The following is a 27,810-nucleotide window of genomic DNA, read 5'->3' on the forward strand; positions in this document are numbered from 1 at the left end:
CTAGACTTGTGTTCTTTTCTGTTTGTATTCAGGAATATTTTCATTATAATTCTTTGCTGTTTTTCTTTGTTTTTGTTCAGTTTCAGAGGAGCTGTGTAAGTGGTATATAGTTAATTTGGTCTACTACTACTACTATTACTACTACTGCTACTACTTCTTCTTCTTATTATTATTAATTTGTGGTTTCTATCTTTTAAAAATTTTATTTATATTCTCCCTCTTGCTAAGCCACCATTATTTTCTTTAGCAATATTATTGCTTTTGATGTTCTGAGTAACAAGGCCAATTAAAATTACTTAAGTAATTAAGTAATTAAGTAATAGATGAATACTTAAGTGTAGAAAAAATTCAAATGATACAGCTGCACATGACATAGAGACCACTCCTACCTTGAATGCTGTCCCTTCCCAGTTCTCTTCTCTCTGAAGTTTACTAGTATTAAGTGCACTGTGTGTATCCTTTCAGACATTTTTTTCATTTATGTAATGCTAGTGTGGGGAAATTAATGTTTTTACATGTGTGGAATAATATAATATATATTATTCTGCATCTTGAGTTTTTTGCATAAAACGTACTTTGATTCTCATTTATTATTTACTATGAGCCAGACACTGTGCCAGCCACTTCACTTGTATTACCTCATTTGACTCTCCTATGAACCCAGAGAGGTACTAATTATGTCCCCATTCAAAAAAAGTCCCCTTTTCCCCATTTGTTCTGTTACCCTTTTTCCTTACCTCTTCCTTGTGCTAAAAGCCACTAACCCAGTTTTAAAGGGTATATTAATTATTCATTGCTGCAAATCAAATTATCCCCAAATTCAGCAGTTTAAAACAACAAACTATTATTACCTCACAACAGTTTCTGAGGATCTGGAATCCACAGTTTCTAGACTAACTGGGAGGTTCTGGCTCAATATCTCTAACGTGGTTTTAGTTAGGATCTCAGCTGAGGCTGCATCATAGAAAACAAACAAAAAACAAAACAAAGACAACCTTCCCACAAACCATACTTGCACATATATCTTTGTATACATATGTATATTTTTCTATTTAGAATTCTTGGTCAAAGTACATGTGTAATTTAAGTCTTGAACGATTGTTTTGTATATTTGCATTTCCTTTACTTAAGTATAGCTTAAACCTTTTATTTATTTAAGAAGATAATGTTTTTTGGGGAAAAATATGTAGTGGGCTAAAATGAAAAGGTTCATAACATAAAGTATGTAAAAGATTGCCTTAGTGTAAGATTGGTGAATATTAATTTGCAGAAATAGGTATGGCATCCATGCAAATGTGATGCTCCCATCTTCAAGAATCTATTGACATAAGCATACTTGACTGCCGGCCTCCAGCTGCTGTCCTGTAGATCTATCAAGGCATTCGCTCTAAAGTCATTTTCCGTCTGGGCTTCTCTTAGCCAGTGAGTGAGCACAAGGGGTTTGCTAGAGGTGACCCATACCTCCTTGATGTGGGATTGTTTCAACAGGAGGCTTTGGCTCAGGAACTTTCCATCTGCCTGGCTGAATCTCAGAACTGCTTTGTGATCTGAAGTTCTTCCTTCTCACTCCTTCCTCTGTCTTCCCCTTTCACAGGTGTCAGACTACATCATGGTCTGAAGGTTTCCTACCACTCCCTCTCTCTGTAGCCTCCACTGGTAGTATCTTCTTCTAATGGAAATGGCCCAGCTCGGGGGCAATACGAGTAATATGCAATATTATTCATTATACTGTAAAGAGTGCAATATTTTCCACACCCTATGTTTATAAAGTAGAAGCATGTATTTTTCTCTGTTTGTATTTAGATAATGTGAGTACACGGAATTGAGAGTAGGCAGAAGTTTCTGAACAGAAATAAGAATTGTAGCAGGACTAAAATTGGTTTATTATTGGGACTGGTTACAGCTGGTGGTGATGGAGTAACCCATTAGAAAGATGGTCCAAAAGTAAGTCAGTGCTGGTGGTTGGCTACTCATACCTAATATCTAGAGAAAAAAGGATCCAAAAGGACTTTCTGGCATAAAAAGATGGCCCAGGACACTTTTCATGCATCCCAACTGGAATCAGACCTTTGTTCAAAGAATCCTTTGTTCAAAATTTCCTTTGAATGGGAAATGGTATGTAGATACAAAGGCTTGTGTGCCCTATGTTCTAAAGGTAAATTTACCATATTTATATATATTGTTATTACTGGTGTTTTTTATCTTATCTTGACATATTATTCATGTTTTTTATTGACACTGCCTTTGTTTTATTTTCTTCTTTTATTCCTTTTCTTAATTTATCTTTTGTTGTTGTTCCTTTTTAAAAATAAATCAGTGGTCTAAATATAATACACTCTGGTTTTATTTTTACTTTTTCAACTATTTTGATAAATTACGTTTTATTATCCCTATTTTGGAAGTATATATACTATTTCTTATTCTTATTCTTATGGTGGTTTCCCTGAATAGACATCTTTAACTTATAATCTTATGTTAATCAGTACCTTTGCACTCTTCCAGGAAAATACAATGACTTTAAAACCTTTCAATTCCATTTACTCCTTATTGACTTGATATGTTTTTACTTCATTATATTTTTAGATCTTTATCTTTAAAACCCTCAATACATTGTTGTTATCATTTTATATAATATTTCTTGTATTTTTACCCATATGCTTATCCCTTTCTTTTTTTCTTTTCTTTTTTTTCCCCTAGCATTTCAGAACATTGTCTGAAATCATTTTATTTTTTGCCTGAAACATATACTTTAGAATTTGTTTTAAGGGAAGTGGGAAGTCTGCAATTAGTGAAAATACTGGTTTTTCTGTTTCAAATGTCTTTATATTAGCTCATTCTTGAGAGACATTATACCTGGGTATGATGTATATTGCAGATAGTTTATTTTAGCACACTAATGATATTCTAATATTCTCCACCACCCACTGTTGCTGTTGGGAAGTAAGTCTTTTTTTTTTTTTTTTTAAAGATTTTATTTATTTATTTGACAGACAGAGATCACAAGTAGGCAGAGAGACAGGCAGAGAGAGAAGGGGGGAAGCAGGCTCCCCACTGAGCAGAGAGCCTTGATGGGGGGCTTGATCCCAGGACCCTGGGATCATGACCTGAGCTGAAGGCAGAGGCTTTAACCCACTGAGCCACCCAGGTGCCCCTGGGAAGTAAGTCTTAAATATGAATTTTTTTCGAGGATAGTAGATTCCTTTCTTCCTCCCAAACTGGCTACTTTGAAGTTTTTCTCTTTTCTTCCCTATTTTCATTATGAAGTGGCTAGCTGAAGATTTTTTTTTTTTTTAAATTTATGCCTTGGAATCATTGGGATTTTTGAATATGTGATTGGATGTCTTTCATCAACTATGGGGAATTTTTAATCATTATCTCTTCAAATGTTGCCTCTGATCATTCTCTCTTTCATTTTTTGGGACTTTAATCTATAAGTATTAGCTACCTTTTTCCTCTTGATGCTGGATTCTGGATAATTTCCCTTCTGATCTATCTTATAGTTCAAGTCAATTAATTCTTTCTTCAGTTGTGTCTAAGCTACTGTTAAACTTCTTTACTGTATTTTTTAATTTACTTTTGTGTTTTTCTTTTTAGAATACTTATTTTTTCTCCAAATCTGTTTTGTTCTGGCATTTTATTTCTTTATGTACCTGTCTTTAAATGTTTATTATTATATTTAAAACATTACTTTTAGGAGACATTTGAGACCAAGAATGACAATTTCCTTCTTCAGAGAAATTTTTTGTTAGAACCTGGGATTTTTAGCATTCAGAAACAGTCTTAGTCAAAGGTTGAAGCTTGAGTTTCTTTGGCCACCCTTGTGATGGAACACAGGCTGAAAGTCAACACAAAGGTTGGTTTACTTCCACTCACTCTTTTTTTTTTTTTTTTTTTTTTTAGAGATTTGCTCCACATCCAACCTGGGGCTTGAGCTCAGGACTTGATCTCCTGAGGTCGCGAATCACACGCTCTACTGACTAAGCCAGCAAGGCATGACTACTTCTATTCACTCTTAATCTGGGGGTGTAGAATCCCTGTAGCCTTGGATACTTGCATATTTTTTATATGTACAATATTATACAATATATTACATATATGTAAATATATATAAATAAATCAGTCTCCATACCTTAGGTAGGTTCTGGGCTTCAATTTCTCTCACCTTTGCCCCAAGAAGTCAGTCTGCAGCTCAGACTTGCAGTTGCTTTGGTAAATATGAGAACAAAAGCATCTTGAATACTGGGCTTACTTTTCCAGGTTCTCGAATTTTCTTAGATTTTGGCTTAGTATCTCTTCATCATCATGTTAACTTTTTGATGCTTTGAAGATTGTATTTTTTGTAGTATAAGTAGATTTCTTAGTTTTCTTCAGTAGAATTACTTAGTCTGCCATAATTAGAAGCAAAGTCATAATTGGCTTTTAAAGTAGCAAAACTGGTTCCATTTCTACCTGCATCCCAACTTTCATTGGTTGAATACCAGTTTTTGCAATATCTCTGCAGTAGAGCAGGAGGATTTTTACATCAGATATCATATAAGCAATAGTTTCTCTCTCAAGACACATTAGTTTGGCCAATATCTTGGTAGGTTCCAAGATATGGTTCCATATGAACCATGTTCTCTTTTAAAAAAGCAACCATTGGGGCACCTGGGTGGCTTAGTCAGTTAAGCATTTGATTCTTTAAATAATTATTTTAAAGAGTTTATTTATTTATTTGACAGAGAGGGGGATCACAAGTAGGCAGAGAGGCAGGCAGAGAGAGAAGGGGAAGCAGGTTCCTTGCTGAACAGAGAGCCTGATGTGGGGCTCGATCCCAGGAGCTTGAGACCATGACCTGAGCTGAAGGCAGAGACTTAACCCACTGAGCCACCCAGGCACCCCTAACCATTTGATTCTTGATTTCAGCTCAGGTTATGATCTCAGGGTTGTGAGATTGAGACTCACGATGGGCTCTGCCCTGGGCATGAAGTCTTCTCGAGACTCTCTCTCCCTCTTCCTCTGCCCCTCTCCATCTCTCTCTTTCTCTCTCTAAAAAAAAAAAAAAAAAAAAGAAAGAAAGAAACTAAAAGAAAAAAAAGTGACCACTGATTATTAGTAAGTTTTTCTGTTTTGATATCTGCAAAATACAGTATTAAGGCTTTTGTCCTTCTTATTGTTGAAAGCATTTCCTTAAATATACAATTGTTGTTATTCTGTCATATTTGAATATTTTGTGTAAACATATGACAAAATAGTTCCAAAATCTCTTGTGAGTCACGTAGTTTATCTTTGAAGAATAATGGTGACCAAGTATCCTTCTGCTTTAATAGTTCTCTTACCTTACACTGTGCTATAGCTACATTATAAAAATATAATAGAACATGAATAAAAATCAATGTTGGTGATTCCTAAATTATGCACAGACTTTTCCATATCTGTTCCATTCTCAATGATAATTTCATGGTATTTTTTAAAAGCTAATTTCCTACTGAATAAATATTTTTTTAATTTGAAATGTTATTTGTTTGAGACCTAAACATTTAAGCAAGGTAACAGCATGATTTAATTCATCATAAATACACCAGGATGTCAAACTTAGATTTTCTAGTTGTTTCTACATATCCAAATCACTAATTATAAGATAGAAGGATAACACATTTAATAATAATTGTAATGATTGCAGCAGTTCACCCTTACAACAATAAATACACATATATAACTTAATTGGTGGAAGGAGTTTGAATTATAAACATTTAGTGAGATTTTCATTCCAATAAAAATTTAGAATGATTACCTGTATTTGACAGTAAATAGTCCTATACTGACAATGAATCCAAATAAGTCTTATTCATAATTCTGGTATTGATATACTAAATAGATTCAATGCTAAGCTATGAGATCATGGTATAATTGATTGCTTCTAAGATTAGTGATACCAGAAGTAAGGTAGAGGTATCTATTTGGCTATTGGACAACATGAAAGCCAAATTGTGGGTTTGGGCTAGATACTAAGCCTATTATAGCTGAACTTTTGATGTATCTCTGGTAAGTGTTGTCTATACTTCTACTTTTTCCATACATTTCTCTTTTGGTAATAAAGGTACTATGAAGTAACAATGATCATAAGCTTTTTAAAGTATAATTTAAAACTGTTATCTTTTTATTACAGAGTATTCAAACAAGCAGAATTTTAACTGAGAGATTTTCAGCTGAAAGCAAGGAAAGTGTCATTATTTTAAATCAGCATAGCAGAAGTACTAGGGTATGTACAATTTTTATTCTAAATTGTGGGTTGATTGCTTTATCTGTCAATAGCTCAGATATATTATTTCTAGTACTTCTGGAAATTATTTCTTGGTGCTTCCTTAGGGAAATACCTCAGAACATTCACTACTGGTATCTTTGCTGAGGACATATATCCTCTTTTTCAAGTATGTTTGTTGTCTTTGTGATGCTTAGAAGAAGTTATTTACTAAGTAATAGCAGAATATCTGGTTTTCTTAAAATTTTGAAAATTTCTCATCTTGCACTTTGCCTAGGTCTTATATGATTCAAGAAACATGTCTGTGAATGTTTAGACCCAAATGATTGGTTTTGTCCATGAAAAAGTAAAACTGAATTTTCTAGGTGGTGATTAGACTCATGCTCATGACTTTGTTATCTTTGTAGGGTAATCAAGTAAGCTAATTAAGTAATAAACATAATTGGAGAGAAAAGAGATAGTGATTGAGAGAAGAAAAGTATAAAGTATACATAACTGGTTTAATAAGAGTCTTGAACTTTATGGGAGACAAATAAGAAACAGTTTTATTTTTCTTTCATTAGTGCCTTCAGACCTCTGCTCCCCTTGGTGATATCGTGGGATGCTGAATGGCACAGTCTTAGTGCCATGGGACAAATCAAAGCCTATTCTAGTCAGTTAACTAGGTTAAAAAGATGTCTATGCCCCTCCTTTATCCCTCATACAGTTAGGTGATACTTTTTTTTTTTTTTTGGAGGGGATAATGTTTCTAATTAATATAGATCACTTTTTTACTTACTAAGTATTCGTCCTTATGTGTGTTTCATCTTTTTTATTCCTCACCAGCCTGGCATCATAGCATTCTTCATCACTGTTTTATCCATATCACCTAAAGCAGTAACCATCGTGTAAAAAAATTACTGAACCAATGAATGTCCCTTTCTAGTTTGGAATGCCATTTATACTTTCTGGACTATTGTAGTAACACTACTCACACCTACCTGTCACATATTCTCATTTTTAGTAGCAGCTTCTTCCAATCCTTCCTCCTACTGCCTTCTACTATATTCTTAAAATACAGGCGTAATTATGTCACTCATGTCTCAAACTGAGTAACTCCACCTACCAAATAAAGTCAAGTGCTTCATTGAGCCTCATAACCTGGCCTCAACTGTACTTTCTATCTTACCTCCCATTATATTCTGCTTTTGTGGCACCTCCACGTACTCTGTACTCTGCCTGCACCCAAGTCTTTGGGGACTAAAACCCCCTGCCTTTTAACATTTCTCTGGGCTTGATTAGGCTGTTTCCTTGGCCTAGAATATTCTCATCTCTATCTCAGTCTACGGAAATGTTGCTACCGTTCACAGGCAAGCCTTGTGCTACCTCTTCCTGCCAGTCTGTTGAGGTCCCATCCCATTGAGAATTGATTTCTCCCTCCCCTATGTTCTCTTCACATCGGATCCATTCATGCCATCTTTAGTCAGTGTCACAGCTGCTTTGGATTGCAGTTATTTCTATTCTTTCTGTTTCCACCATTATATTGGTTGAGGACATGGAACACGTCAATTTTTTCCCCCTGTACTTTCTACACTATCTAGTAAAGTAGTATTTCCCAGCTCTTTCAGTATAATAGCTCTCATGATAAGTGATGGTAGCTGTATGGTCTGGTGGAGTAAAATGTTGAGGTTGCTCATAATTAGAGGTGATTGTTCAGAGGACAGTAGCTGCTTCATGTCCCACTAGTGCAACCTCAGTACTAAGGAGATTCAAGGGTCAGGATATTCATGGCAGATTTATACATACCTGTGCTACTTGCACCAACCAGAACACTTTGGTAAGTTTTGTTGTATTAAGTTGAATTTTAAAAAACAAGATAATTTCTATTATTATACAGTTTTCTAAATTAATTGATGGATTTTCAGTTCTGCTCCTCTCTGTGAAGTCAGTGACTTCAAAATCAATTAGAATGTATATTTTAATTAGCATTCTGCATTTCATTAATTTACCTAAGCAGTTATCATTAGTCAATTGTCATATGATATTTTACTTTACCAAATAGTATCTATAGTCAATGAATTTTTATCATTTGATTATTTCAGTTTTTTTTCCTAAGAAAATCTGCATCATTTGAAAATATCCAAAAATGTTTCAGTACACCATTGCCACAGTTAAAGGTATGATAATTCTTAGTTTTTTTTATTCAAGAGAAATGTTTATATTGCTAGTGATAATCACTATTGATGGTTTTTTGTTTGTTTGTTTGCTTTCCTGAAATAATGTAGTCAGTCGATTCATTCAGAATTGATGAAAAGTTTGGGTTCAAGTACCAATGTACTTGGTAGCTCCTGTAAAACTGGTTTGGTGGTGCCGATTTGAGATTGTTGGCAGCTCTTGGGAGTATCTCATGTTCATAGTTTGACTTTACCTGGTATAAGTCAAGTTATTATAATATTGACCTATGTTTGTACTGGGCTCACAATTTCAAAGCACTTTCATGGACACTATTCCAGTCGGGCCTTGAGCTTCACTACATTCTGAGAGAAGGAAGGCAAGACAGATATTATCCTTGTTTTATGTGTGAAAAAGCAAAGGTCAGAAAGTGATAAATGGCAGAACTAGAACTTCGAGCCACACCCCCCTTACTAAATGCAATGTACTTTCCTCTGCACCAATAATCACAGGCTTTTTGAAGAAGCTGGTTCTTACCTTCCATGGCATTGACAACTAGCTTCCAGCTTTTTATTCTCTCTGAAATCTTATAAATCTTTTTAATTCTTTTTTACTTGCTTGTAACTTGCTTTTAACCTGCTTCACATTAGCCTGCTTCCTATGTCATTTCTGACATTCTCTTTTCTTACTGACCTTTTGATTCCTCTGTTTTATATCCCTGTACAATCACACTATCCTTAAGATTTTTTTATTGGCCCATAATTGACATATAGCATTATATTAGTTTCAAGCGTACAACATAATGATTCAGTATTTGTATGTATTGCAATATGATCACTGAAGTTTAGTTAACATCTATCACCACACAGTTACACATTTTTTTTCTTTTGATGAGAACCTTCTACTCTCTTAGCAAGTTTCAAATATACAATACAGTATTTTAAGTATAGTCACATCCCCAGGACTTATTTATTTTATAATGGAATTTTGTACCTTTTGACCATTATTACCCATTTTATCCATCACCTACTCCTTGCCTTTGGCAAGCATCAATCTACTTTCTGTATCTACAAGTTGTTGTTTTTGTTTTTAAGATGCCACATATAAGTGAGATCATGTAGTATTTGTCTTTCACAGTCTGACTTATTTAACTTATTTATTTTACTTAACGTGATGTCCTCAGGGTCCATCTATGTTATTGCAAAAGGCAGAATTTCCTTTTTTTAAATGGCTGAATAATATTCCATTGTGTGTGTGTGTGTGTGTGTGTGTATATATATACATATATATGTGTATATATATGTATATGCATATACATACATACATATACACACATATGCACACATATACATATATGTATACACATATACATATATACATATATATACATATACATATACACACACACACACACACACACACATATATATACACATTTTATTTATCCATTTATCCATTGATGAGCACTTAGGTTGTTTCTATATCTTAACTATTGTGACTAATGCTATAAGAAATAAGGGAGTGAAGATATCTCTTTAAGATCCTGAAGTGGGATTGGATCTAGGGTAGTTCTATTTTTAATTCTTTGAGGAACCTCCGTACTGTTTTCTGCTGTGGCTATACCAATTTACATTTCCATCAATAGTGTACAATTTTCCCTTTTCCCCATAGCTTTGCCAGCACTCGGTATCCCTTGTCTTTTATATGCTAGCTATTCTACTTCTTTATTTTTTGTGTACCTGTCATAGGTTTTGGGTTTGTGGTTACCATTAGGTTCATATATAATACCCAAAGTAAGTAGCAGTTTATACAAATGTGATGGCTATTTAAGTTCAAGCACATTCTGGAAAAAAAAAACAAACAATAAAAAACAAAAAACAGAAAAAGAAAAATAACGTCTTTCTTTTCTCCTTTTACTGCCTCCTGTACATTTTATGCATAAGTTGCTATATTTTACATCTTTTTATTCATAATATTCTTATGTCTTTTTTTAAGATTTTATTTATTTATTTGACAGACAAAGATCACAAGTAGACAGAGAGGCAGGCAGAGAGAGAGGGGGAAGCAGGCTCCCCGCTGAGCAGAGAGCCTGACGCGGGGCTCGATCCCAGGACTCTGGGATTATGACCCGAGCCGAAGGCAGAGGCTTAAACCACTGAGCCACCCAGGTGCCCCTTCTTATGTCTTTTTAAAAAAAAGATTTTACTTATTTATTTGACAGACAGAGACACAGCAAGAGAGGGAACACAAGCAGGGGGAGTGGGAGAGGGAGAAGGAGGCTTCCCGCTGAGCAGGGAGCCTGATGCAGGGCTCCGTCCCAGGATGCTGGGATCATGACCTGAACTGAAGGCAGACGCTTAACAACTGGGACACTCAGGTGTCCCAGGATCATTACTTTAAATGCTTCATCAGGCATATTACTTATCTCTGTTTCATTTATTTATTTTTCTGAGTTTTTTTTTTTCCTTGTTCTTTCTTTTGGAGCATATTCCTCTGTCTCCCCATTTTGCTTGACTTTCTGCCTTTGTTTCTATGGACTAGATGGAACAGCTACTTCTAAACGTGAAGGAATGGTCTTGTGTACAGTGTCCCCTGTGTTGACTGTGTGTGTTTGGTGGCTTTTGCAGGCTGGCTGTATCTGTGGCTATATATGCCAGTTGTTCTTTTAAACATGGCTTTTTACAGAAAAAAGAAAATAATAATAAAATAACAAGAGAAAAAAGAAAAAAGAGAGAAGAAAAAAGAGAGGGAAAAAACCCCGAAAGGACAAAAATAAAAGCAAAACAAGAAAAATAAAAAATAATAAAAAGGCGGTAAGGAAGGAAAAAATGAAACAAGATGGGATTGTTAGGGAGACAAACCATAAGAGACTCTTAATCTCAGGAAACAAACTGAGGATTGCTGGAGGGAGAGGTAGGGATAGGGTGGCTGGGCTACTGGAAAAGGTATGTGCTATGGTGAGTGCTGTAAAATGTGTAAGCCTGATGATTCACAGACCTGTACCCCTGGGGCAAATAATACATTATATGTTAATTTAAAAAAAGAAAGGAAAATATCAGAAAGGTAAACATTCCAATAAACAAAATATTTTTATTTCTTTAAAATACAAAAAAAAGATAAAAATTAATGGAAAAAAAAAACTAAAACAAACAAAAATCCTGGTTTATTTTTTGTTCCCCAGCACCACAGGAGCTGGTGTGGACTTGTGGACCCTAGGCTTACTGAGATAATAAGCTCACTGTAATGACAGGACTCATCAGTTATGGTATCCAGACTCTACTCCTGGATTGGCTTTTAAGGTGGAAGATGGATAGAAACTGTGTTGTTCTCTAGTTCCTCTAACTTGGAGAACTTCCCAAAGCTCCTCCTCCATTTGGCAGAGTTCCAGTGTTGTCTTATATGCTAGTTGCTCTTTTAAACCATGGCTTTTTTTTTTTTTTTTTTTTTTTTTCTGTGATGAATCTGTTTCCAGTTCCTCAGTATTATCCCTCTCCACTGCTGTTTGCAGGATCAGGGGTGGAGGGTCCCTCTGTTACCATGTCTCTATCTCCCTTGCTATTCTTTTTTTGTCATTCTGTCTTTGATTATTCAGAAGCTGTCCAGATGACCTTCAGTTCTTCAGGAGAAACTATTCTGTAAAAAGGTATAATTAGGTGTGTTCTGTGGAGAAAATTAGTTCAGGGTTTTGCTGTGTTGTCATCTTGGATGGGAACCCCTCCCTATAATAGCCATCCTAACAGGTTTGAGGTGATTTCTCTGTGTGTGTGTGTGTGTGTGTGTTTAATTTTATTTATTTGAGAGAGAGAGACAGAGAGAGACAGAGATAGCAAGAGAGAGCAAGAGAGAGCAAGAGCAGAGAGCAGAGGGAGAAGTTGCTGAGCAGGGAGCCTGATGCAGGTCTCTATCACAGGACCCTGGGATCATGACTTGAGCTCGGTGCAGACTCTTAACTGATTGAGACACCCAGGTGCCCCCTCATTGTGATTTTGAGTTGCATTTTCCTGATGATTAGTGATGTTGAACATCTTTTTATGAACACCCATTGACCATTTGTATGTCTTTTGAAAACAAATCCCTATTAAGTTTCCCTGACCATTTTTTAATTGGATTTAAAAATTTTTTTCCTATTGAGTTATAAGAATTCCTTATGTATTTTGGGTATTAACACCTTATCAAATAGATGGCTTGCGAATATTTTTCCCATTTTATAGTTTGCCTTTTCATTTTGCTGATTGTTTATTTTGCTGTGCAGAAGCTTTTTAGCTTGATGTAGTCCCACTTGTTTATTTTTGCTTTTGCTGTTTGTACTTTTGGTGTTATAGCCAAAAAAGCATTACCAAGGCCAATATCAAACAGCTTTTCCCTGTGTCTTCTTATAGTAGTTTTATTGTTTAAGAATTAAAATTTAAATCTTTAATTTATTTTGAGTTAATTTTTGTGAGTATTGTGAAATAGGAAATATCATTCTTTTGCATTTGAATATCCAGTTTTCTCAACATAATTTATTGAGGACTGTCATTTCCTCATTGAGTATTTTGGCTTTTTTGTCAAATATTAGTTGACCATATATGCATGGGGTATTTCTAGACTCTTGATTCTGTTCCATTACTCTATGTGTTTGTTTTTATGCCAGTATCATACTGTTTTGATTACTATAGTTTTGTAATAAAGTTCAAATTCTGGAATTGTGAAACCTCCACCTTTGTTCTTCTTTCTTTGACTATTCAGTGTCTTTTGTGGTTCCGTATGAGTTTTAGGATTATTTTTGCTATTTCTATGAAAAGTGACATTGGAATTTTGCTAGGGATTGTATTGAATCTATTAATGGCTTTGGTAGCGTGGACATTTTAAAAGACTAATCTTTCTGATTAGTGAGGATGAAATGTCTTTCATTTATTTGTGTCTTCTTCACTTCCATCATTGTATTCTAATTTTCAGTATACAATTCCTTCACCTCTTTGAATAAATGTATTCCTAACTAATTTTATTATTTTAGGTGCTATTATAAATGGAATTACTTCATTTCTTTTTCAGATAATTCATTGTTAGTGTAGAGAAATGCAACTGACTTTTGTATGTTGATTTTGTAACCTACAAGTTTACCGAATTCATTGATTAGTTCTAACAGAGTAGAGTCTTTGGAGTTTTGTCTATATAAGATTATGTCATTTGCAAATAAAATTGTCTGAGACAGTTTTTACTACTTTCTTTCTAATTTGGATGCCTGTTTTCCAGATTGCTTTGGCTAAGACTTCCAATACTAAGTAGCAAGAGTGAGTATTTTTGTTCCTGATCTTAGCAGGAAAGTTTTCAGTCTTTTACTGCTGATCCTAATTTTAGCTGTGGGTTTGTCATATATGGACCTTATTATGTTGAGGTATGTTCCTTCTATACCAAATCTGTTAAGAGTTTTTATCATGTGAGAATGTTGAATTTTGTCAAATGCTTTATCTGTATCTATTAAAACAATCATACATGGTCTTTAGCTTTCATTCTGTTGATACGACATGTCACATTTATTGATTTGTGTATGTTGAATCATCTTTGCATCTGAGGGATAAATCCCATATGATCAATGTTGTATGATTCTTTTAATGTGCTGTTGAATTACATTTGCTAGTATTTTCTTGAGTATTTTCCAGTTTTATTAATCAGGGATATTGGGCTACAGTTCTCTTTTCTTGTAGTGTGTGTGTGTGTGTGTGTGTGTGTGTTAAATACACATATATAAGTAATGGAATATAACTATAAAAAAGAAGGAAATCTTACCTTTTTTAAGTACATGGCTGGACCTTAGGACACTATGCAACATGACAGAGAAATACAAATACTGTCTGTTCTCACTTATATGAGAGATCTAAAAAAGCTGAACTTATAGAAACATAGAATGGGGCTACAGTGGAAAGGAGAGGATTGAGATGTTGGTTAGAGGGTACAAACTTCTAGTTATAGGACACATAAATTATGGGGTTCTAATGTACAGCATGGTGACTATAACAACACTGTATATACTTGAAAGTTGTTAAGAGAATAGATCTTAAGTGCTATCACCACACAAAAACAATAGTAATTATGTGAGGGGATGGAGGTGTTAACTAACCTTATTGTAGTAACCATTTCACAATATATACATGTATCATATCATCACATTGTATACCTTAAACTTACATATGTTTTTTGTAATATTTTTATTATATAATATTATGTAATATAACATAATACTATATAATATTTTACATAATATTTTAGTAAAGGTGAGAAAGAACCCCAAACCCATTCTGGTAGCTCTGCTTTATAATTATAGATTCTGTCAGTGGTTCCTTCCTGAGTGTTTGACAGAGCTGCATATGGCCTCTCTGTGTAATTCATATGTAGTCAGCAAGGGGAAATATGAGTATCTTATGTTCTACTTCTTTTTCAGGCACATGTTCTCCTCAGATTGATTATATATATCACACTTACATACATACACTTACATATCACACTTACATACATGTATTTCTTGATATATACCTATATTATACATACATATATTCTATAGTCTATGTATAACCCTATTCTCTATTTTAATTATATAGTGAGTTACATATAGTTTCTTGAGATGGGGAAGTATGGTAAGTTATAGAGGGTCAATATTTCTATTATACTTTAGGGTATCTTAAAGAATACAACTAGCTTGTGTGAAATTGTTATGTTTGGAATTTGGGCCTAACTTCACAATAAGGAAAAACATTTGTATAGCAGATTATTATTTATTAACAAACTTAAATGCAATTAATTATTATAATTAATTTATAATTAATTATAAAAATTATTTATTAACAAACAACTTATTGATAGTGGCTCAATAAGCTGGAAATGCTATATCAAAGGATTGGACTAATCTCTTATTAATAATGAGTTTTTACAATTTCAAGTACTAATACATGGTTATTGCAAGTTATTTATAATTGTTAGTATATTATTATATTGATATTATTATTAAAAGTTAATTTGATTCCCTGATGATTAGATAAAAGAAATATTAGGCTGGAATTCTGTTCTTGAGCTTGTAAGTATTAAAAATTATTTTAGAAGATACTTGAATACTTTTGTATAGAAATTCAATGTTGTTAAAATGCTTTTGAAAATAGGTCCACAAATTGGTTTTATAGGATAAAGCACTTTAATATTTTTTACCCATTCTACCAATTTTTTAATTAAAAGTAAAAGTAGAGTATGTACTTTATTTGAATATGTAAAGAGCATTCTCTTTTAATTAAGAATATATAAAATAGTTTATATAAAAACAGTTAATGCATATCTACTTTATAGTGTTATTTTTATGTAACTAACAAAATGGCATATAACCAAATTATTGTACTTTACTTTAACCAACCTACTATTAACTTTATAAGCTGACTTTGAAAAACATCAAGAATACAATTTAAAATTTTCAGTAAGTGACCAAACTACATGAATAATAATTGTAACTGAATTAATTTAAAACATCTAGCAACTAAATTGATTTTAAGTTTTTCTATCTTTGTTTCCTTGCTAATAAGAGAGTAAAATCTACAGTTGAATTGAAGAAGGAGGAGAAGGCCACAATGCCAATAGAGATTAAGGATGACATGCAAAGCAATATAAAAGACATTGTATTTCAGAAAGCAAAGCAGTTGGAGCATTGGGCGGCTCAGCAAAATGAAACTGAAGAACCCCTTGAGAAAGAAAATATAGATACCATCTTAGATAACATGCAAGATAGAAGGAGTTTGAGAGATCTGTCTCTCTCTCTCATTGAAGCATCTAAAAAAGCTGGCATTAGTTACATCGTTTATCCCAAGAAAAAGAAGACGAGACTGAAGAAAAGATTGAAGCACAGTAAACTTACAACTGTGTATGATGAATTATCCAAGCCTCCAAAAGTGCTTAAAAGGTCTTGTTTAATCAATACTTGTTATAGTTTATGAAATGTATTCTGGTTTTGGCCTTAATCTTGTAATTTCACTAACTGAAGTTGTTATTTTATTCACCATTGAAAATATGTTCAAGTCTTAGCTAAAGGAGAATTCCCTACTTTTTAGTATATGGGTATTGTATATGGGTATTCAATAGTGTAAATATATGACTGGTTTAAACTATATTTTAAAGTTGAGGCTGACTTAAGGACATGAAGTAAAACTAAGTCAATTTGATAGTTAAATGAAATCTTTCAATGGAAAGAAATAAAATCTGCTAAGTTATTTTTCAGAAATGATTTAACACCAAAAAACCACCTCTGCTCAAAACAAATATCACCCATTCAAAAGTTCAAATAGATTGCTGAAATTCAACTGTTTTCAAATTTGAACTTAATGAATTGAATAATCTAAATCAACTTTTTTATGCTGTGTGAGCCCTTATTCAGGGATCAACACATAGAAATAATTAATTTTTCTCCTTACTTAAAAATGACAGTATCTAGCATGTTTAAAAATGTGCTAGGACATGGGACGCCTGGGTGGCTTAGTGGGTTGACCATTCAGCTCTTGATTTCTGCTCAGGTCATGATCTCAGGGGCGTGAGATGGAGCCCGGTGCTGGGCTCCCTGCTTAGCGGGGAGTCTGCCTAAGATTTTCCCTCACCCCTTGTTTTTGCAATCTCTCTCTGTCTGTCTCTCTAAAGTGAATAAATAACTCTTTAAACCAAGGTGCATGGACCTAAGATGACAGCAATGGAAGCTTCAGGTATGCTTGTATTTAAGTGTTCAGAGCGCAACTTTCTTATAACTGAAGGGTTGTGCAAAATAGTTTGCAAAAAGCTCTGGGATTTATTTCTCTTTAGATATCCTCAGATGACAAAATTCTTTAAATTTATTCCCTTTGAAAAGTAAAGACTTTCCTGTTCATGAGAGAGTCATAAGTGTTTTGTTTACTTCGTTATTATAAAGGCTTGCTGGTTCTGAAAAAGGGTTAAATTAATGATGTTTTGGTGTGGTGACTTACTGTCCCTGAAAAGCCTTGGGAACAGCCTATGTAAGCATGAGTGACAGAGTGGAACAGAGACTAACCCTGGGGGAGGATATGCCATTTAAGTCCTGAGTTCCTGCATGCTACTTATGCTTGAATTTTCCCTGCAAAAAAATGTGGAGCTGTTTTTGTTAGCTTATCTTTAGAAGACTGCAGATAGGTGTTTCCTAAGTTGACAAATGTTTTTGACAAAGAACCAGACATTTGCTTATACATTTTTGAAACATTTGCTGATTTCAAAGCATGTGAATCTTCACTGTCCTAGAGAGGATGTAACACTGCACCATTTTGGCCATGACCTAAGTGACTTCTATCTTTACTTCTATCTCTAGAAAGGATATAAGCAGGTGAAACACTATTTTGGTTTAGTATTTTACTGCATACTGATTATCACTTTGATTATAAAGTTTAACCATTTAAAGAGATTTATTTGCCTTTTAACAACTGGATTTGAAATTTGTATGTATTGCCAACGGAGGTAATAGGATGCGCCTTTTGGTGGAGGCAGTAAAACCAACCATGGGAGTATTTGTCTAGGATAATAGATTAGTATAGCTTGCCTAACTTCTTTTTAGAAAAATCTTAATCTAAACTAATTTAGTGCAAAATTGTAGCCATGAAATAATTGTTGTTCTAAAACAAGTTTATGGAGAAAACCTTAAAAAATTATCTTATTCCTATAGTTTGAGATCTTTTCCCACTAATCTTAATGTGGTTAACACAGAATTATCCTTACCATTTTATATCTGACCTTTAAGCTTGTTTAATTATACTCATTCTTGCTGGCTCCCTTGAATGGTTAGAAGCAGACTGTGTATATACACTCATATATCAAGCCAAAGCTTGACTGTGAAAAGTAACCCCTGCCAAAGTGTATTTGAGCTGATTAAAAACCCAGACCCATGTGTTTTCTGTCAGTCCCTTTACTTTAGGTTACCCCTATTGCTTGCCCCCTCATCTAGGTCATGGAAGGATACCATGTGTCTGCAGAAACTTTGTTCTTTCACCATTTCTCTGGAAATTTCCCTCTGCTTTGGTCTCTGAGCCCAATATCGGTGGACCAGCCAGTGAGCAACTGGCAGAGTTTTGGCTCACGGATACAGCAGGAAGCTGTGTTTGTTGATGGCTCCTGGCCCATATTGACTCCCTTGTACTCATTGCTTCTGTCTGACCTGGACTTCTGTAAACTGTTAGCCTCTCAGATCTCTGTCAGTGTTCTCTCTTCCAGGACCGAGTAACATACTTGATCTGAGATCCAGGCCAGCCTTGTTGCTATTGGCTCTCTGATTTCTGTGAATGCATTACCTTCTTCCCTTTCTAGAATAACTGGCCATGGTCCTGACTTCCACTATCAAAACTTCCAAACTTGACTAGCTACTGAAAGTGAATCGGTAGTCTCAGGTCTGATTTTCTTGGCCCATCTTGCTGCTGTTATTGCCCCCCCCCCCCCCCCCCGCCAACAGAGGTAGAATTTATTTCCCTCACAAGCAGGAGATGACGTATTTTTCTTGTGCTGTTAACCTGTAATTTCCCTCATGGTCTGGTATTGCTTTTGATATACTATCTTGGTGGATGGTGGTATAGGATGGAAGGGAGGCAGTTATAGAGATTTCCACTTGATCCTTACTACGATTATCCTCTTCAGTGTATAGTTTATGCAGTTATTAAGTTGATTCATTCCTACTACACATTCTGGAACCAAGGAAATTATCTCAGGATGGGTCCATGTCTCACTAGATTCTGTTAGATGGTTTTAGGCCAAGATCTTTTATATCACTTGATCTTCATAATTTCCTAATTTGGCTCTGGACTTTAGTGGCATTTATAATGGGTATCTGGATCAGCATAAGTTTAGGGTATCTAATAATTCCCAGGAGGCTTGGGTGTTTCTTTTTCCTAGAACTTTTGAAACTTTTGGGAACAAATCATTAAAAACATCAAGACCACATTGCAAGATCCTTCCTCAACAGGACCCGGTCTGGCTTTCCTGTCAGGTGAGAGATTTTAGGTATGAGCTGGCTAGGGTCTGAGAGCTGCATAAGAGGTTGTAAAACCCCACTATGGCTGGTTAGGCTTATTCCCAGAAGACCTAACGGTTTTTCATCCATTTAAGTCAAAAAACACCTTAGCCGGGTGCCCATCTACCTCACTTTCTGAGGACCTGCAGTCATTTAGTTATTGCCACAGATCCCTATAACTTTAACTTTTGTCTGGGGTACTTGGGTGGCTCAGTTGGTTAGGTGTGGCACTCTTGGTTGTGGCCCAGGTCCTAGTCTCATGGGTCTTGAGATCAAGCCCCATACTGGGCTCTGTACTCAGCAGGAGTGTGATTGGATATTCTCTCCCTCTGCCCCTTCTCCTGCTCTCTCTCTCTTTTTCAAATAAATAACTCTTGAAAAAAATTTCTGTCTACCAAATCTGGCTAGAAATCTACATCAGAAATCTGTATTTAACAAGTCTTCCAGGTGACTGATGCTAAAGTTTGGGGATCACTCAGAGTATGGTAGGAAGTTCTAACAAGGCTGCATTGGCTAGGGCTAACAGCTACGGATCCAAGACCACCTATGTGGAGGAGGTATGTAGGAGGCTAATGGGTAGTAGCTGTAGCTCCATGAGAGGGTTCAGGAGCTCCCAGCTGAGTGATTTTGGGGCATGCCTAAATATATTTGATATAGCCTATGAACCAATGTCTCAGTGTAGTCATTGAAATATTTATACAGGAGAGGTTTGGGTCTCTCAGATGGGGGAATCTGACTGTCCCTCAACTAATCTCTTCTATCAAGAGAAGATGAGTGGAATTTGGAGATTCAAAATTGTCAGCCTCATTCATGCTTGCTCAAATATTCACATCCTGTATTTCAGTTCCCTACTCCTTTCTTAGAAGCTTCATTACCTTGGTATAAAAGGTTTAGGGAATTTGGGTATTTAATAGGTACTGCTCTTTTCTTTTGGTCCGAAGTAAAATGATTCCACAATTTTTATAATCATTACTGTTGTCCTTGTGAATAAGTGGTAGCTACTTGATTTCCTAATTCCTTGCCTTCCATCTGAACACCATCCCTGCTAACAGTGGTGATAATTTGAGGAGCTTTGACAGCACCACCTACCATGGATTATTTGTGTCCTATTTTATCCTGGCAGGAAGTTTATCCTAGGATCCTTCTGTGTGTGTATTTCCTGAGTCTACCTCTGGTGCTAATTATTTTATCAGCCAGGTACAAATTATACCATGATATTGTAGTATCCTAGGGTCAAAAACAACAGAGCCATTTTCTACCCCTAAGTCTGAGAGGACAAAAAGTAGGAGTGATTACTAGAACCTTCAAGAAGAATTGTATAGAAAGTGTTTCCTTAAAAAAAGTAGTGATCTTTTGTCAAAGATTACAGCCAGTTTGAGGTGACTCTTCAGAAGGGAGCTGGAGGAATAATTACCTTGACTTCGCTCTCCTCTTTTCCTCTTTGGGATTTCTATTTGGACATACCCAATTAGAAGACAGAGAACAAAGGAACTTATGGATGTAGTCTGTACAGATTAGTCTCCTGGGCAGAGGGCAAAGTAGAGAAGGGTAGAGATGAATGTGGAGGTGGAAATGTCTATTGAAAGCATATTATGTATCATAGTCTACTAAACAAGGTGGAAGACTGGGATGTTAATTTGGTAGTTTACTGTCTAATCAAATCTTTCCTTCTTCCCATTTCCTCAAGTTCCTATGCTCTCCAACCTCTTGGATGGCATTTCCTATATTACATCAGTTTACCTTCTCAATTCCTCATTGTAATTTCTGTGATGGAGGGGGCAGGGGTATAAATTAAATCTGAAAGGAGCATCAACACCTTATTTCAGTAATGTAAAAAGGCCACATCTTTAGATTATCTTCTGCTTTCATAAATAAATTCTTCATATGGTGTTACAATTTTGATGAACGAACAGGAGGACTTGGTTTGCAAAAAAATAGAGTATAATTTTATTTTAATAATAGAAAATAGTAATTTCATGTGTGGCTGAGTTGATTTATTGATTATAAAAATAATTATATTTGTATGATTTAAAAATCACTCTTTTAATAACTAGGTCAACATCTCATGGAATCCTTCCTGGACAGAAGAAATATTTACTCAAAGTTCCATTATATGAACGTAAACTTCCTTGTCCCAGTCTACCTATGTGTTTAAATTTTGACGAATTTGTCCAAAGTAAGGGAGGAATTCCAGAAAATTGTGACCCTCGAATGTGGGCTCTTGATATGTTTTCTCATCATAAGAATCAGAAGACAACCACAAAAAAGAAAGTTGTTAAAATATCTATCCAGAAAGCCTCATCTGAAAGAATAAAAGAATCACCAAAAATAGAATTGAGTGATTCTTTGAAGTCTAGTCTTTCTCCAGAAGTTATTAAACATTATGAATCTGAAGTGGAGATCCTGACTAAAGAAATCAATGATAAGAAAAAATACCCTGCATTTGCATATTGTAGGCGTGGAGCTATTTATAGGAAACTAGGGAAGTTACAGAGTGCCATGAAAGATCTGCAGGAAGTAAGTCTTATTTAATCAAAATAACAATATTAACAATTTGTATTTATATTGATAATTATAATCCTCTATGTAATAGTTTATATGATAATTTCTACTAGAATTTTGAAACACGAATATTTTAGTATACATGTGGGATTATGAAATTATAAATATTGGCATTTTCAATAATTGATATCAAAACCACTATATTTTGTCAGATTAGGAGGTATCATTTTATGCTATATACATAGAAAGCCCCTGGGAAAAATAAATTTGCAAAATTTATTTGATAGTATGTCTTCCTTTAATAAAACAACTTTAATTGAATTTATACATATATTTTCTAGGCTATATTTTTGGAGCCATTGTTTCTCAATGCCTACTGGCACCGACATTTCATTTATCTTTTTCAAGACAAAATTAATGAAGCTTTGGATGATTTGAATTATATAAATAAATACAATAAAAATAATGGAGGTGGGTTGTCTAGGCAGTTATATTATTTGTATCTTTACCTAAGTTTTGGTCATTTAGTGTTGTTATAAATATATATGAGTTAACAGATAAAAGTCTCCAAAAATGGTTGTAGGTTTTGAAAGTTAAATTTACTCTTGATATTGTATATATTGGACTTATATGATCCTATACTGTTTTCAAAATACATGCTTTGAAATGTTAATATCCTTGTGTATATTACAATAAATTTGTTCCTTACTGTTCATCCCACAAGAAGGATATGAACTTAAAAATTTTAGTTATAGAAGTGATTCATAAAGCCTTTCTTTTTTTTTCATTTTTTATTTTTATTTTTTATTTTTTTTTAAAGATTTTATTTATTTATTTGATACAGAGAGAGAGATCACAAGTAGGCAGAGAGGTAGGCAGAGAGAGAGGGGAAAGTAGGCTCTCCGCTGAGCAGAGAGCCCGAAGCAGGGTTCGATCCCAGGACCCTGAGATCATGATCTGAGCTAAAGGCAGAGGCTTAACCAATTGAGCCACCCAGGCACCCCTTCATAAAGCCTTTCTTGATCACAAATCTCTGAAGCCTTGCAGTGTTCCAAGACTTCTTAGTTGGATGGAATCTGTACAATTGCCTTTATGTACCATCCTCTAACCAGCTTGAATGGAATGAGGAAACAGAATTTTTTGGGAATGAGAAAATGTCACATTCATCTTTGTATTCCTAGCATGTATAACATACCCCTAGAATATAAGTTGAGCTTTCTAAATATTTTTTGATCTATGCCTATTTTTGCCAAAGTCCATAAATTTTTGTTTTACTCTAAACATTGAAAGAGTACAAAACACTTTAGATATACAAAAAAGTTAAAGGTAATTTTTACACTTGATCTTAGCCCAAAGGCCGAGAAGCGATAATAAAAGGTAATTTTTGATACTTAAAATTGAAATTGAAAATGCCTTTGACCAATGAAACAATTAAACCTTGATTTTACTAAGTGCAAAAAAAAAAAAAAAGAAAGAAAGAAAATGCTTTTAACTATAGTGAGCATTTATCAGCTTTTGAGAGCATGCTCTGCATTGTTGAAATAGAAAAAAAACCTTAAATGAAATAGTTAAGGAAGTAATAGAGAAAAATTATTTTGAGACTACAGTTTTAGAGGGAGAGGGATTAAAATTTTCATAGGTAATAAAAGGACTGTAACACTAAATTTTATCTTTTTAATTTTCTTTAGAGGCATATTTGTCAAAGGCAGAAATTTTCAGGAGAAGAAACAACATTACTTTAGCAATTCTAAACTATACCCAGGCAATTAAGTGCAAGCCCACAGATGCCGATATATATTTCAGGAGGGGTGAGATGCATGAAATAGGAAACAAAGTACTGGCCATTGATGACTTTTCTAGAGTAAGCTCTATTACGTATAATGCTGACATTTATATATTTTAGATCATGATATTCTCATTCTGATATTATAGCAAATCATTGAAATTGTTTCATATATGTTATATAATCAAAACTAATTTTTTATATGTTAGGATCCAGAGTGCTCAGTACTGGAATTGATATTAACACTATGTCAATAATTTTTTAAAATGATTACTGAATGAATGAATTTATGTCAAAGAGTTGGGTGTGGGAGCATTGAGACAACTCTGGGAGGGAGGGTGCGTGACTTTTCTAGCTCTCTCCTCTTGAAACATGAAACAGTGGTTAGAGAAACTTTTGAAAATTGCTTCTTCCCTTCAAACCAAAGAGAAAATGATTTTCCCCTTCTTACTCTTGAGACATGGCTGATTCTCTTCTGCAGCAAATCTCTCTGCTCTTAAAGAAGCTGTGCTCATTGGCTCATTCATTCATTTGCTCAAATATTTATTGACTAAGGTGTTAAAGAAATAAATACATACATAAATGCATAGTTATAATTTATGATGAATGCCATGAAGGAAATACAGATGATGGGGGGGGGTAAATGGATATTTAATTATATATTTATATTGGGGAATATCAGGGAATTCCCTTGAAGAAGTAAACTTTTAGTCGAACTATACTTTGAGGCTAGAGTCAGGCAAAATATTCCCCTGATTGCAACAGAATTGTACTCATCTCCTTACTTCACTTTAAATTCTAGTTTGTAGTACAATTGAGAATTTAGAAGTTATTGAAATAATTTAGCTTTCCATGTTCCCAACTGCCCTGTTTCTTACTCCATGATAACCACATGCATGATATTCTTTTGCTTCAAGAGTATATTATACGTTTTGGTCACTTTTTAGAAGTGACCAAAAGTCTATAAGTGACCAAAAGTCTCTTTTGAAAATATTGAAATTATTAGATACCTACTCCTATTCATTTCCTCCTTGCATTGACTAATGTAGCCACTTGAGGTCAAACAAGCTTCAAAATTTTGGGGTTTTTTTTTTTCCTCCTGTTTTAAAAATACTCAGTAGTCCTTGTGCTTCACTTTTCCCCTCACCCCCATATCACTATATAGGCAATGAGTTTATACTAGAGTATACAATGATTTTGTCTCTTTGCTCTCCCTGTATGTCAATGTGAAATAAATAAACGAAGACCAATTTTTTTTTCATCATTTTAGGGACTAGATTAATACATATTTGATTTGATTGAGTCAACCTTGATGCGGTCTAATATGTAACATCTTTAATTGGGATAAATGCTGTGCTCTATTATCAAAAATATTTTGTTTATTTATTTATTTGAGAGAGAGAGAAGGAATGCAAGAGAGCAGGGGGAGGGGCAGAGGGAGAGGGGAGAGAGAATGTTAAGCAGACTTTGTACTGAGTGTGGAGCCAGGTCTAGGGCTTGGTCTCAGGCCCTGAGATCATGACCTGAGCCAAAATCAGAAGTCGGACGCTTAACTGACTGAGCCACCCAGGCACCCCAAAGAAGTTTATCAGTTAAAATTTTAGCAGGCAAAAAAGCCTTGGCTTCTTATATATGCTGTTTTTTTTTCCTCCCTCAGAAAACCTCCCATTTTTAGAATTTGATGATAAATGCTCTTCCTAAAGACATGGTCTTTAAAAATTTATATATTTGAAAGAGAGAGAGACAGAGAGAGTGCGCCACTTGGAACTGGATCTCACAGCCCTGAGATCATGACCTGAGCAACAACCAAGAGTCAGATGCTTAATGGACTGTTGTCACCTACGTGCCCCTAAAGACGTTGTCTTTAAATGCAATTTGAAAGTTTAGGCATCTTAAAGTAGTTCGCTTTTATGTAATCTCAAGTTGAAAAACGTGTAGTTGTAGTCCATTTAATTTACTATGAGATTATATACTTGTGTTTTTTGGTTTTTCATTATGTGATATGTTTTTGTGCATCCTCTCTATCCACCATATAGTGTATTTTTTATGATCCCAAAAGAACAGATGCGTTATTAAAACGTGGGATGTTTTACTATGAAAATGAAAACTGGGTTTCAGCCATACAAGATTTTACAGCTCTATTAAATATAGATCCCCAAAATTCTCAAGCCAGGTAAGAATTATTTTAGATGTGATTTTTGAAATTATTATTTTTTAAAAATACATTCCCAGAAAGGAAAATTGCTTGAAATACATCAAACAGTTTTTTAGAAATAGTGAAGTCCATTTTCATGGTTACCAGTGAATGAAAATCTTTATCTATATCCTAACCGTAGTGGGTAATTTAATTTAATAGGCATAAAGTGACAATTTAGAATTGTTTCATTTGTATTTTCTAAATGCTAGTTACATTATCAATTTTTAAAATATTGGCCCATGTTTTTTCTTTAGATTTCTTTATTATAACTTGAATAATAAACTTTGTTTTTCCAGACTTGTGATACATAAGACAGTTCTTGTTTTGTTGCTTTTCTTTCAATCTAAGTTTTGTTTTGAAGAGATTTAAAACGTGTAAATAAGTCATACCTTCTCATTTTTTCACTCACAATTTGTTCAATATTGAAATTTTTTAGAGTGGCATGAAATCTGCATCCAGAAAAGTATACAAATATACAACTTAATGACTTATCACTATGTAAATAGCTGTGTAACTGTTACCTGGTCCAGGAACATTTCCAGCACCTGAGAGACTTCTTTGTGCCTTGCCTCCCCCAGAGGGTAACCACTGTCCTGGATTCCATTTTAATCACTTTCTTGTAGTTCTTTACAGTTTCATCACATAAGTATGTGTTCCTAAACACTCTTAGTTTAGTTTTGCCATTTTAAAAAAATTTATATAAGTAGAATCAGGTGGTGATGTTCTTTTTGTGTCTAGCACTTGCTGCTTCACCTTGAACTTTGATGTTATGAAGATGGCATCTTTCCTTAAACCTCATGAGCTGACCTCTGCTGGCTTCAAATTTTTCTTCTGCAGCTTCCCACCTCTCTCAGCCTTCACAGAATTGAAGAGAGTGAGGGCCTTGCCCTGGATTAGTTTTAGCTTAGGGGAATGTTATGGCTGGTTTGGTTTCCTATCCAGACCACTCAAACTTTCTCCATATCAGCAATAGGGAGTTTCACTTTCTTATCATTCCTGTGTTCACTGGAGGAGCACTTTTAATTTCCTTCAAGAACTTTGCCTTTGTACTCACAACTTGGCTGTTTGGTGCTAGAACTCTTGTACCAAACAGCATCAAATTAGTTGGAGAAGAACAAGATTAGTTCAAGGTGTTGTAAGGTGGTGCTATCTTATGGAAGACCTTTTATGCCATTTTAAAGAATTTGGCCTCCTTCCATTGTCAATAGGGGTTTGTTGAAAGTTTTTGAGAAAAGACACTTTTATTACCTGATGATAAATCTTATTACTCTGGAGCTAGGAATGGAGTAAAATCGTAGCATAGGTGTGAGCGATGAGGATCTGAAGTATGAGGCAATGGAAACAAAATAAGAAAAGCATGTAAAAGTCATTGTGTCTGAAGAATTGATGTGACTTAATGGTATCTTACAAAAATATTACTGAAGGTTTATTCTGTAAGTTTTAAGTTCAGAATTATGTATATGCTGAAAAATATTAGGATTATTCTTAGCAAACAGGAGTAATTAAAAATAAATATAACATTCTTGTAGTCATTAGAAAATATATAAGACATGTCTTAAAGATGGGACAAAAAAACGTTTTACTGCAGGATAAAATATCCCGGGTTTCAGGATGTTTAGTGCCTTTTTTATTTTTAATATTTTTAAAATTTTTTTTAGTTTTTGTTTTTTTTTTTTTTTAGATTTTATTTATTTATTTGAGAGAGAGAGAGAGCATGAACAGGGGAGGGGGAGATGGAGAGGGACAAGCAGACTGCCCGCTGAGCTGGGGCCTCTTGAGGCTCGATGGGAGATCAGGACCTGAGCCAAAGTCAGATGCTTAACTGACTGAGCCACGCAGGTGCCCCTCTGGATGCTTAGTGTTTTTGAAAGACCTTTGATACCAGTCTGCCAACATACTGGCTGCACTCTTTTCTCCAAATTATCATT

The 27,810-nt window shown here is 34.6% G+C and overlaps 1 protein-coding gene across 1 annotated transcript in view; it reads left to right on the forward strand.

Moving 5' to 3' along the window:
- TTC6 (tetratricopeptide repeat domain 6) overlaps positions 1-27,810 on the forward strand; it is a gene marked incomplete at its 3' end in the record, with an annotated part of 209,867 nt that overhangs the window by 118,247 nt on the left and 63,810 nt on the right. Inside the window, exons 8-12 of the mRNA XM_080809740.1 lie at positions 15,937-16,310; positions 21,455-21,917; positions 22,244-22,373; positions 23,591-23,763; positions 25,722-25,858. Of these exons, the coding sequence (XP_080665866.1) occupies positions 15,937-16,310; positions 21,455-21,917; positions 22,244-22,373; positions 23,591-23,763; positions 25,722-25,858 (1,277 nt within the window). The remainder of the gene's footprint in view (positions 1-15,936; positions 16,311-21,454; positions 21,918-22,243; positions 22,374-23,590; positions 23,764-25,721; positions 25,859-27,810) is intronic.

The sequence above is a fragment of the Martes martes genome, assembly GCF_963455335.1.
Source record: "Martes martes genome assembly, chromosome: 7".
Classification (NCBI taxonomy): Eukaryota; Metazoa; Chordata; class Mammalia; order Carnivora; family Mustelidae; genus Martes; species Martes martes.